General features: G+C 40.4%; 1 protein-coding gene across 4 annotated transcripts in view; it reads left to right on the top strand.

Moving 5' to 3' along the window:
• LOC144602252 (activating molecule in BECN1-regulated autophagy protein 1-like) overlaps nt 1-13,918 on the top strand; it is a 292,114-nt gene that overhangs the window by 176,748 nt on the left and 101,448 nt on the right. For all 4 annotated transcript variants that reach the window (XM_078415123.1, XM_078415121.1, XM_078415122.1 and 1 more), the window contains one exon: nt 9,242-9,352. In XM_078415123.1, coding sequence (XP_078271249.1) covers nt 9,242-9,352 — 111 coding nt within the window. The remainder of the gene's footprint in view (nt 1-9,241; nt 9,353-13,918) is intronic.

Below are 13,918 nucleotides of genomic sequence, written 5' to 3'. Positions count from 1 at the left end.
CTTTAAGGGATTGTTGACTGTTAATCTCTTGTTCAATTGCATTTTCAGTATTTATTTTGTATTACAGCAATCAAGGAGAAAGTAATTTGATCCTCTTCTTATAAATGCGCAAAATAAATGTAAGGTTTAGGCCAAAGTTATTCCCCTCCCCGTCATTATAATGTAGAACTCCAATTACTTTTGAATTACCATTTTAGTAGTTGATTAACTTACCAATAATAAAGAACAGCCAAAATGTGCAAAATTATATAATTGCAAATAATTGACAGTTTACACAAACTGACACATGTAAAACATTTAGAACTTCATGAAACTCTATGTGCCATTAAATATCATGTAAACTTTCACTGTGGCAAATATTTGTTTCCTTGCCTCACCGTAAGAGTACTTAAGCTGTTTGCACAAGATAATAGTTGAAATCTCACTCCATGAATCCTTACCGCTTAAATACAGAAATAACTCCTGTCCATTAGTTAGTCGAGATCAAAGGATGGTCCGCATTTTATTCCGAGTTTAGCAATGTTAATGCACCAGTAGTTTTCACCAGCACTTACAGACTTACTGAATTCATTTATTTTGTGATAAATAAAGGAAGAGGTGATGCTTTATATTTATTCATCTGATGTTCTGCTTTGATCTTCCATACATCAAGGATACTTTTCCAATGAATTATTTGTTCTCTTGCGTGTTTTCTTTTTCAAAGATTATTGAAAAGGAAGAGTGGTTTGCGTTTTCCAATGCTGTTATGTAGCACGTTTATGTCCTTTTGAATTGTTAACTCTTATTAGTAATATCCATGTGCCTGTACTTTTGGGGTTTAATAATGTGCTTTACAACTCCTCCCTTCCTTTCACATACGCCATAATCCTAGTATTCTCGGCAGGCATTTTTTTTTGGTTTGCTCCAAGCCCTAGTTTGGAAATTTGAGAATATATCCTACAATTATATGAAGTGATGTACAAGTGTTATATTATTGAAATAACAATCAAAGATGAGGCGTTAAGTTTTGCTGCCTTCTGCCTTGTCTGTTGAATATTCAAGATCCCATCACACTTGCTATTTCCACTTCCATTTACTTTTACTCATTCACGTAGATTCCTTTACTCCTCTGGTGACAATTGCATGTACTCAATGCAATCTCGAACCAGTGTCAGTCAGTGCATCCCAGGTACTGTCCTTCCACACAACCCTTATCTGTCATGCAGAACAGCCCTCTGTACAGTGTTCAAACCTTGCAGCAGGCTCTGAGTATGATGCAGAGATGGGAATGAGGGGTGGAATTCACTTGTCATGGCCAATATTTATCCTTCAACCAACACTAAAAACAGATGTATTTGATTGTTTATTGCCATTAGTTTAGAGATACAATGCGGAAACAAGCCCTTCGGTTCACTAAGTCCGCACCGACCAGCGATCCCCGCACATTAACACAAAATCCTACAATCACTAGGGACAATTTACACATACACCAACCCAATGAACCTACAAACCTGTACGCCTTTGGAGTGTGGGAGGACACCCAAGATCTTGGAGAAAATCCGTACAGACAGCACCCATAGTCAGGATCGAACCCGGGTCTCCGGCGCTGCAAGCCAGCAACCTTACTGCTGCACCACCGTGCCGCCCCGAACTTTATAATCATTACAGAGATTTCCATTAAAATATGCTGTTTTTTAAGGATAAAGTATTCAAACTGATCCTCTTTCTTACTTTGTGATACTACGGCAGTAGCCAGCAGTTTGTGTTTATCACCAACTCTTCATTTCATTGCTAATAGTTGTTGGTGAAGCTTTGTTGTGTGTGGAGATGTGAGACCTCTCAGGGTTGCCATGGAGCAGTGCTTTGGCGTCCCTAAAGCAAATAAGTAATGGAACTGTGAGATTTACAACCTGCTTCAACCATTTAATTCTCCCAGCTGAGAAGGCATAACTGGTTAGAGGAAATTGGAATATAAATTATTACTGAATAAAATGCAGTAATTCTTGGCTTTTGACCCAGAGAAATTATTTTGGAATTCTCTACAGCAATTAAAAGGAAAAAGATATCTAAGTGCATTTATCAGCAATATGTTTCAAGAGAAACTTGAGAGTGGAAAAAAAATCCAGCCAAGACTGGTTGAAAGGAAAAGAAGTTGGATGCGATGTGAGGGAAGTATTGATTGAATATTGCAAAATGTTTTCAAATTGAATCGTTTTTCTTCAACTAAGAGCAGGGAGATTTCAGTTAATTTTTTTCCTTGTAGAAACAAACCTACCAGCTACCATTTCTGGATTCCCAATCATGTACACTTCGCTGTGCATGAGAATAATTAAAAAATCAGAAGTAAATATCTTCCTTTAAAATGGGTCTTATAGGATCTGAGGATTCATATGAACATAGGAATTAGAGCAGGATTAGGCTACTTGGTCTATTTAATATGGTCATGGATGATCAACCTCAATTCTGCATTTCTGGTATTCTTTCAGCCCCTTGCTGATCAAGAATGTTTCCATTTCAGCCTCAAATTCAAGAGAGAGCTAGATAGAGCTCTTAAGGATAGCGGAGTCAGGGGGCATGAATCCTCCCATTTGGCAGATGGCAGTCAGGTCTTTTCCCATCTGAACTGCTTCCTGTTCCGAAGGCATGGATTTTAAACAATCATCTACGTAGAAGTTGTTCTTTACCATGTTTGTCACCTCTACTAGAAAATGAGCTTTGTTGTCCTCAGCAGTTTTCCTTAATACAAAGTTTGCACAACTTGGTGATGACACGGCTCCAAAAAGATGTACCTTCATCCGGTATTCAACAAGATCTTGCTGCACATCACCATCAGGCCACCACAGGAATCACAGATAGTCAATATGCTTTTCTGATACCTTAACCTGATGAAACATTGCTTTGATGTCAGCCATCAAAGCAAACCGTTCTTGTCTGAATATGATGAGAACTCCAATCAGTGAGTTGGCTAGGTCTGGACCCTGCAGCAGTTGGCAGTTCAGTGATGTTCCTTTGAAGACCGCACCACAGTCAAAGACCACCCTTAAAGTTCCTTTCTTTGAGTGATACACCCCATGGTGAGGGATGTACCAGAGTTCTCCATCACTTCGATTTAGTTGGCCCATTGGTACGCTCTCAGCATAACCATTGTCAATCATTTCTGTGAGGAAAGATGTATATTCATCTTGAAATTTCTCATTCTTGCCAGACTTGCGTTTCGGGCTCTGGATGCGCTGCTCAGCAAATGCAACGGTTATTTAGCATGCTGGCGTTTTCTTGCTTGAAAGGTACGTCCAGACAATAGTGTCCATCTGTCTTTCTCGCTGAGCGATTCATAATATCCAAGGACTTTACATCTTCTCTGGACATTTCTTCTGTTTCCTTACTGGTTCTTTCACTGAAGTCATGATTGTATTGTTTGACCATAGCTCCTCTAGGTTTGCAATGGATATTTGATTGATAGCAGCAGCAGGGTTGCCATTTACATCCATGCTGTTGTTGTCTCTTCTCAGGAAACCATAGATGACCCACCCCGGTAGGGTTCTCACAACGTATGGTCCATCTCCTTGGCTGTTGACCAGCTCCCAAGGTTCCAATACCTTTGAAGCATTTGTCCTGATGAGTATCAGGGTCTATTTCAGGAATCTTGATATCCTTTAAGTAAGGCCATTGTTTCAGGTTTTCTTGTCTGGGAATGTTCAGCTGAGAAACAGGCATGGTCTTATGTGTGAACACATCAGATAGTTGAATAAAATTGTCTTTGTCCAGCCTAGACATTTCCAAACCTGAGATATGACGACTGGTCACAGGCTTCACTTGGTTCATGGTACCCATTCCTCCTCTCCAGAGATGCTGCCTGTCCCGCTGAGTTGCTCCAGCATTTTGTGTCTCCCTTCATGGGGTAACCTTCTGAGTTACTCCAGCACTTTGTGTTATATCCTAATCCACTCAGCCATGTTTTTTAACAATCCTCAGGTGGGTCAAGGCAATCCATTAAAATTTTGCCCCCAGGTTAAACTACACAGGTTTGCAAAGGCTCTTCCAATGACACTGGTCTTCTACAGCACAGTGTCTAGCAAGCAGCTTTTGGAAGATTCTTTTGGATGTTTAAAAACGGGGCATTGCCCATTTACCACAGATGCAGCAACATTTTCCATGAGAGGACAATGAGCCAAAAAACAGTGGAAGGTTAAGTTACAACTCCATTTAGACAATAGATAATAGACAATAGGTGCAGGAGGTGGCCATTCGGCCCTTCGAGCCAGCACTGCCATTCAATGTGATCATGGCAGGAACGGGGTACTGATTGAGAATGATCAGCCATGATCACATTGAATTCGTTTTTAAACATCCAAAAGAATCTTCCAAAAGCTGCTTGCTAGACACTGTGCTGTAGAAGACCAGTGTCATTGGAAGAGCCTTTGCAAACCTGTGTAGTTTAACCTGGGGGCAAAATTTTAATGGATTGCCTTGACCCACCTGAGGATTGTTAAAAAACATGGCTGAGTGGATTAGGATATAACACAAAGTGCTGGAGTAACTCAGAAGGTTACCCCATGAAGGGAGACACAAAATGCTGGAGCAACTCAGCGGGACAGGCAGCATCTCTGGAGAGGAGGAATGGGTACCATGAACCAAGTGAAGCCTGTGACCAGTCGTCATATCTCAGGTTTGGAAATGTCTAGGCTGGACAAAGACAATTTTATTCAACTATCTGATGTGTTCACACATAAGACCATGCCTGTTTCTCAGCTGAACATTCCCAGACAAGAAAACCTGAAACAATGGCCTTACTTAAAGGATATCAAGATTCCTGAAATAGACCCTGATACTCATCAGGACAAATGCTTCAAAGGTATTGGAACCTTGGGAGCTGGTCAACAGCCAAGGAGATGGACCATACGTTGTGAGAACCCTACCGGGGTGGGTCATCTATGGTTTCCTGAGAAGAGACAACAACAGCATGGATGTAAATGGCAACCCTGCTGCTGCTATCAATCAAATATCCATTGCAAACCTAGAGGAGCTATGGTCAAACGATACAATCATGACTTCAGTGAAAGAACCAGTAAGGAAACAGAAGAAATGTCCAGAGAAGATGTAAAGTCCTTGGATATTATGAATCGCTCAGCGAGAAAGACAGATGGACACTATTGTCTGGACGTACCTTTCAAGCAAGAAAACGCCAGCATGCTAAATAACCGTTGCATTTGCTGAGCAGCGCATCCAGAGCCCGAAACGCAAGTCTGGCAAGAATGAGAAATTTCAAGATGAATATACATCTTTCCTCACAGAAATGATTGACAATGGTTATGCTGAGAGCGTACCAGTGGGCCAACTAAATCGAAGTGATGGAGAACTCTGGTACATCCCTCACCATGGGGTGTATCACTCAAAGAAAGGAACTTTAAGGGTGGTCTTTGACTGTGGTGCGGTCTTCAAAGGAACATCACTGAACTGCCAACTGCTGCAGGGTCCAGACCTAGCCAACTCACTGATTGGAGTTCTCATCATATTCAGACAAGAACGGGTTGCTTTGTTGGCTGACATCAAAGCAATGTTTCATCAGGTTAAGGTATCAGAAAAGCATATTGACTATCTGTGATTCCTGTGGTGGCCTGATGGTGATGTGCAGCAAGATCTTGTTGAATACCGGATGAAGGTACATCTTTTTGGAGCCGTGTCATCACCAAGTTGTGCAAACTTTGTATTAAGGAAAACTGCTGAGGACAACAAAGCTCATTTTCTAGTAGAGGTGACAAACATGGTAAAGAACAACTTCTACGTAGATGATTGTTTAAAATCCATGCCTTCGGAACAGGAAGCAGTTCAGATGGGAAAAGACCTGACTGCCATCTGCCAAATGGGAGGATTCATGCTGTCAAAATGGATCAGCAACAGCTGTGCTGTATTGGCATCCATTCCACAAGAAAACAGAACCAAATAGATCAAGGAGTTGGACTTGGACAAAGACAATCTGCCAATGGAGAGAGCACTGGGATTGCACTGGTGCATTGAAGCAGATGTGTTCAAGTTCAGAATTGCTGCACAGGAGTGACCATGCACTAGACATGGCATCTTGTCTGTGGTTGGCTCTATATACGACCCTTTAGGATTTCTAGCACGATTTACTCTGCCAGCCAAGCTGATTATGCAGGAGCTCTGCAAGGAAAAGTTTGGATGGGATGAAAACATACCCCAAACCTTCTCTCAGCGATGGACAGGATGGCTAGCAGATCTCAACAAAATTCCAGAGTTTAAAGTACATGAAGCTCACAAGCTTTGGTCAAATCAGATATGCACAGCTGCACCACTTTTCAGAAGCCAGTGAAAGTGGCTACGGTACTGTTTCATATCGAAGACTGGAAAACGATAGCAAAGAAGTGCATGTTGCATTCATAATGGGGAAAGTCCCGAGTGGCACCATTAAAACAAATTAAGATTCCCAGAATGGAGCTTACAGCTACAGCCATAGCTGTCAGAGTTGACACAATGCTGCAAAAAGAATTACAGCTTCAACTGGACAAATCAATTTTCTGGACCGATAGCACAACAGTGCTTAAGTACAACAAATGTTTGAAAGCTTTTGGTTTCGTTGTTAAAGCAAACAGGATCTCTTTTGTAAGGGATGCTATTGATGTATCACAATGGAGATATGTTGGCACAAAGGAAAATCCTGCAGATGAATCCTGCAGATGAACTAACAGTAGTCTGCTTCTTAAGCTGTAAAAGATGGATCAAAGGACCAGACAGACAGACAGACAGAGAATGGCCAAAACCTCACTTGGAATTTGCAATCTCTGCTAATGATTCAGAAATCAAGCATGACATCACAATGAATGTCATTGTCAAAAATCCATTGAATCCCACAAACTCTTTGATCACCTATTTCTCATCATGGAGAAATCTGAAGACTGCCGTAGCTTGGCTTCTTAAAGTAAAGACAACACTCTTGCAGTTGACTCGAAGGAGAAAGGAAATTCAGATTGCTGAGTGTAGCTTTGGAAAAGATCCAGGCAAACTAAAAGAAAAGGTTGAAAAGAAGATGAAAGTCTTTAAAGCAACACTCCGTGGACAATGTTTATGTCCTGAAGATCTTTTCCAAGCAGAAAGCGCAATCATCTCTTTCAGTCAAAGACAAAGATTCAAAGAAGAACTATCAGTACGAGAAGCTGGTAGTAATGGTGTCAAAAGAAGCTTTGCTCCAGGTGACATCGTTCTGGTGGCTGATTCCACTGCATCACGAAGCTCCTGCCTAATGAGCAGAATATTGGAGACCATACCAGATGCACAAGATCTTGTGCGCATGGTTTGACTTCAGACTAAGAGCAACATCTTGGAAAGACCGATAACAAAGATATGTCTGCTTCTTGAAGCTGATACCCGAGTACAGCAAAGACTGGCAGCCTTAAAGATTGAAGAATCACTAAAGTAGATTAGATGCCAACACATGCTACATACCTTTTTTTTGATTATGTGTAAAGTTTTTTAGCTCATTTTAATGTTCATTGGTAATTGTTTTGTTATATGCATAGAACAAATTGGGGCCGGTGTGTAGGAGCCATTTATGTTTAGACTAGCTACTGTCAGCATATTATGTTATTTTGTTTAGATATATCTTGCCGTATTATTTTGGACACTTGGGGGTGGTCGTTTGACATACAAGGTGGTATATATATATATATATGGATACAGGGACTGGGAGGAGTTAGATGCAGGGAAGGAGAGGAGTATACACTTCTTACCAGACCTGCGACCAGAGCTGTGAACAGACAGGGGAACAGAGCAGCCAGCTACGACTTGTATGCGAAATAAGTACAGCCTGGTATGTTCATCTCTTTGTTCGTACAACTACTTCAATAAACAACTAATTAAACTGGAAAAAGGACTTGAAGATCTGGTCTGTTGGAGTCTGCGTAAAGATCACTCCAACTCCCTGAAGAGTAATGGCAATTAGTAAAGAGTTCACTGGAAAAGACTGAAAGTTGCCATTACAGTCTGAATTCTAGAGTTGAGTTTAGACAATAAGACAGGTATTTTTCTGACTATTTATTTTGGAGACTCTTACGAAGTTTAATACAATATTCCCCACCGGTGATGCATTAACCTCTTATGAATAATGCAATATTCCCCACTGGCGATGATCATATCAAGCATAAGGGGTTGTAGTTAGTGGTAATGAATCTTCTTGGGATGGGGCATCACTGCTGAACTCCCTCAGCATTGTTCCCTTGGTTCATTTGTAGACAGCCTAAGTGAATGGGCCAGGAAAAGCAGCATGGAATCTGTTAAAAAATGTGGGATGTCCTCCACTTTAATGGGGGGAAAATTGGGAAAGCAGAGTATTTTATAAATGGTCAGAAGTAGTGTTCAGAGGGATCCATGTGTCCTCATTTCACTGCACGTTAATGTACTGATATAGCAAGCACTTATGCACACTCTCACAGGGAGAACATGCAAACTCCACACAGTACTTGAGGTCAGGTTTGAACGCGGGCACATTTTTGGTTATTAAGGCAATGAAGGGATGCGGGAACATGGTGCTAAGGTAAAGGGATATCAAGATTTGGGTATTTATTATCATTGTTGGTTTTGGGGTGGCACGCAGTGGGCTGAAGAATCTGTTTCCATGCTAAATCAAAACTAAAATAAACTAAAAGCCTGGCTCTCCCTGTTTAAACCGCACCGTGAGATCATCTTCACAAAGCAGACTACAGCATTTCATGAATTTGGCTGACATCACCTCCTTGACAAAAGGCAAAGACACCCAGACACAGTGAATAACGGTAGTAGAAATGGAAATCTTTACATAATGCATTCTCTTGTGGTGTGGGTTTCTTTAATTTGCACTTTCCCATTAAAGACCACTTCTTTGAAATGCTTCTGCATACGTTCTAATTTTTGATTAATTCAGCAAAATTAAAAAATGTTTCATTATATCAGAACTGAAAAGGAAGTATTTAACCCTGCTGCTTTTACAGTGCTTGCAGTTTCAAATGGTTCACTCTGGTGAGGTGATCTATTATTCTGTCAAATTGTTTTAGAAAATTATTTGGAGTTGCACATCGTGTAAATGGTGCTAATGGTTCTTAAAGCAGTATTAATGCCAGCTCTTGGAAAATACAGATGCGACAGCTACATTTTGAAGCAACGGGTCATTTTGCTTTGTGTAATAAGTTTTAAAAAAATCTTTCTATTCAAAACAAGCACAATGTAATTGTTGAAATATTCTTAATCAATTGTTGCTTTTATTCTTTCACGGCAGGTGCTGTGATCGGCGATGGGCAGTCTGCAGTAGCCAGTAACATTGCCAACATCACCTATCGCCTCCAGTGGTGGGACTTCACCAAGTTTGACCTTCCAGAGATCAGTAATGGTAAGTGCTTTGGAAAGCTTGTTGGAATGGACAGGTGAGTGGGTATTTATGTCTAATTGAATGGTGTTCCTTTTGAAACTTCCTCAAACGATCCATTTGATTATACATGTTATAGATTTGGTGCATCATATAGATTTGGTTATTTTCGAGGACAACTGCTTTTCTTGTGAACCTTCACGATAGTTCTGAGACCTGGTTGCGTTTTACAGGCAGCCTTCTCTGATGCCTGAAATTGTATTGAAAGAATTTCCTTTTGTCTTTTTCCCCCCATCAGGAATTGTAGATTCAATGTTTAAAGAGGTCATCCTTCAGGCCAGTTTTAAATTGCTAAAAGAGTGGTTTTCAAACCTTATAGTGATCCTTGGGGAATGTGATGAGGTCATAGATGTTGAACAGAATTTCTTTCCTGAAGTTGCCATGGCATTTACTGTTAGCCAGTGATACTCCATTTGAAGAAACTTTCACTAGAAAGGTGATTGCTATTGAGGCCTCAATTCCCTGCATTGATTATGAATCCACTGAAATTTATTTCATTTGACTTATAAGACAGCACACAACTCAAGCAGGATCTGGAAGCTACTTCCAGAAAGCTTTGCATCATTTTGTACAGGAATATTGTTTGCAAAGCATAAAGTTAGCCTTACTATTAGTTGAAATTCTTGGAAACTCATTTAAGTCAAATCATTCTGAGCATTTGATGCACGGAATAATTAGCAATTCCCAATGAAGAAAATGCACAAAAACCTCTCATTAAAAAAAAGTAACAGGATTTTGGTAGCTGTTGTACGCTCGATACAATTTGACATGAACATTTTTGCATGAAACACTGGCAGAAGATTGAACTTCACTGAGTACCCCTTTTACCTCTGGTTTTAATACAGGATTGAATAGTTTTCAGGAGAGTTTATTTGAACACAGTTCAGGGGCACATTGCTGCATTGATTGGATTGAAAGGTTCCACTCCATTGAGATTTGATTTTCATGGAGACCTTTAGTGATAACTGCCTGTGGATTATTATAATCGTGGAACTCGCATTTTTTTTCTGTTAATTTCTCCTCCGGAGGGATATACAGCATGAATATTTTATGCTCCAATCAACATTGCGCTCCGCTTCCGTTAACAAAACCATGATTATTCCATCTGCTTCTACTCTATATTTGATTTTTGAACATAATAATAAGTGCGATATTTTGCTGCTAATATCTGCCAATATGCCATTGATTTCTGTAGGAAAGAACTGCAGATGCTGGTTTAAATCGATGGTAGACACAAAATGCTGGAGTAACTCAGTGGGACAGGCAGCGTCTCTGGAGAGAAGTATTGCGTGATGTTTTGGGTCGAAAGGTTTTGAGTCTGAAAAAGGGTTTCGACTGGTAACGTCACCCATACCTACTCTCCAGAGATGCTGCCTGTCCCGCTGAGTTACTCCAGCATTTTGTGTCATAGATTTCTACCAGGTAAAGCGATTTGTAGTGTGTAGTAAACATGTATATCTTTGCTATGACAGCTTTCTGAAGAGAAAACAATTGCAATCGGAACTAGATCAGATGGTAGTAGCAAAAAAATACTCCAGTGTACCATGGCACCATTTAATGAATAGTGAATTTGACTGTAAGCTTCTATTTCCATTGCCTGAAAACAATTTAGTAGAATGTCATAAAAGTGACTTGGTCTTCTGAAAATGTATAACTGAAATAAATATAAAAAACAGTGTAGCTGTATGCATACCTTACCGTCTCAGTTGTGGGATCACTGTTGAAGATGCAATGTGTCTTTTAAACTGAATTGTAGCTGTGTGCATAATCACTTTTTAATTGAGTTGGTTGATCATGCCAAAACAGTAATGCAGATTTCTGGTGTTCCTAATCAGAAAGTATTGTAGCTTAGAACTAAATTTTGAGCTTCACATTTCTTGTTATTAAACATTAGTAATATAGAGCTGATTATTTAAAATGTCGTGTTTTATGATGGAAGTTATAACTTTTCATTATCCATATCTGCTGGAGAATTATAATTCAAAACCTTTGGGTCTTAGCTACCCTATGCTATTGCAGTGGGAAATAAAAAAGGATATGAAAATTAAGACAACTGCAAAGGCTGAAAATCTAAGGTAAAAACAAAATGCCTGAAATAATGAGCAGGTGTAAAAAGAGAAACTGGACCAATAATTAAAGTCGTCGACCATTCATAAGTCAAGTGTGTTTTATTGTCATATGGAACAATGTTTTACTGTCGAACTGGAACAATGAAATTCTTACTTGCAGCAGCACAATAGGCTGTAAACACAGATCCCAATAGATAATATAACCATAAAAAAGTTTGATAAATAAAAAAGGCAATATACTGCAAAAAACAAGACACGATCAAAAGTCTCTGGTGCAACCAAGGCAGTTGTATTTTGGAGTTTATTTGGAGTTTGGAGTGTTTAATAACCTGATGGTTTTTGGCGAGAGGCTATCTGAATCTGGATGACACGGTTTTCAGACTTTTATGCCAGGGTGTTGTGGGTCCTTGATGATGCTGGCTGCCTTTTTGAGACAGTGCCTCCTATTGATAGTGGGGAGGCCACTCCTTTGATAGTGGGGAGGTCAGCACCCATGATGGACTGGGCAGGGTGCACCACTTTTTGTAATCTATATACTAAAACTCTCGTTTGATTGTTTGTTTGTTCCTGAACTACAGCCAAAACGGTACACGATAGCGCGACAATTTTAGGCCCACCTTACTCACCGTCGTCCCTTTGGTGCTAATGGGAGGTTTCATTGAAATCGGTTATATTTTTTAAGTTATTCACATTTTTAAGTTTAAATCTATCTCCTCGGGAGGGAGGGAGGGAAGGAGGGGGAGGAGGGAGGGTAAGGGGGGTTGAGGGGGATGGAGTGGGGGGAGGGGAAGTGGGAGGGGGGGTGGAGGGGAGGGGGTGAGGAGAGGGTGCTGCACCAATGCAGGAGAGGTTTGGGCCCAACAGGTCCACTTGGTCTAGTCTCCTGTAATTCCTGGGTATTCAAGTTGCCGCACCGTGCCGTGGATCTGTCGATATGTTCTCCCGCTACACCTGTAGAGGTTCGAGAGTTCGTCGACATATCAAATCTCCTCAATCTTCTAAGAAAGTAGAGGTATTGATGTGTTTTCTTAATGATTGTATCAGTGTGCTGGGTCCAGTACAGATACTCAGAAAGATGCACACCCAGTAACTTGAAATGTGGTCCATTAAAGGAGATGCGGTGGTGTAAATACAATATTGTCCCTCAAAGAACGCAAACAGTGGTGGTGAGTGGATGAATAATACATGCAGCGTTTTGAAGTAGCGTTGCTTAAAAACGATTGCTTCCATTTCTTTGCAGTTTTTATTAAGAAACTGTAGTCTTGTGTGCGGGGAGCATTGATATAAAGTTTCCAGACGATTCAAAACTTTGCAAAGTGTTGAATCATGATGATTGGAAGAGCAGAGAACTTATGTTTGAATGCACATCCTTGGATGGCGGAGCAATCAAATAAAGCTGTCAGACAGGTACTTGTGTTACTTGGGTTTCTCAATGGTGGAAGAGAATTTAAAAGCAAAGTAAATTAGAAATTAAATAAATTGTTGGATGGTTTCATTTAGAGTATTAAGGGGAATCAGAAGTCCACGAGGGAAGATGTAAAGCTTAGTGAAAGGATATGGGACGGTTTTATCAGGATGTTAGTTGGCATGAGAATCTAAATTAAAAATGGATCGAATGGAGATTCTAAAGATATTAATGAAACCAAGAAAATGAGTCAGAGTAGAAGTCATACAACTCTACAAAGCAAGCTAGTGGGAGTAAATAGTTTACTGAGTTGTAGGGATTGGATCGTTCCATCTGAAAAATGTGGCGGAATTTAATTCCACAAATTGTTTTTAAGAAAGTTGGAGAAGCGGTTGTAGATGTTACAGTTATGTGAGAGTAAGTACCATTGCTCTGTCGGAGATTATGGTCACAATGGGTTCAATGAACCTTCTGTTTCCATGAACCCATCATATTAGTATCCCGAGGCTGGTGCTGAATTGGTAGATATTATGCTAGGAAAGTATATAATCAGGGCCATAGAGAAAGCTGCTTTAGATCAATAGAGAGAGGGTGTAGAAACTGGCCCTTCGCCCATTGTCCATGCTGACCATCAAGCACCCATTTGTATTATCAATTCTACCCAAACCCACTTTCTTCCCACCCTTCCCATTAATTGCCCCCAGACTACCACCCATCTATGCACTTGGGGCAATTTACAGTGGCCAATTAATCTGTCAACATGCATGTAATTGGGATTTGGGGGGAAACTGGAGCATCCAGTTAACCGACACATGGTTTCAGGGAGAATGTGCAAATTTCACTGAGACAGCACTGGTCACGATTAAACCTGGGTCATTGGATCTGTGAGGCAGGAGCTTTACTAGCTGTGACACTTTACTGCACAGAGAGAGACCACCAAAGGGACTGAAGCCTAGCCTGTAATCATTAGCTTCTTGTTTGAAAAATCTTTGTTCATTTGTACAACATCACACTTAATGCAATAAAATGAACAGTCAAAAAGTCAGAGTTTCATAG

This window comes from Rhinoraja longicauda, chromosome 18, assembly GCF_053455715.1.
Source record: "Rhinoraja longicauda isolate Sanriku21f chromosome 18, sRhiLon1.1, whole genome shotgun sequence".
Taxonomy (NCBI): domain Eukaryota; kingdom Metazoa; phylum Chordata; class Chondrichthyes; order Rajiformes; family Arhynchobatidae; genus Rhinoraja; species Rhinoraja longicauda.
This window is presented reverse-complemented; position numbering and strand designations above follow the sequence as displayed.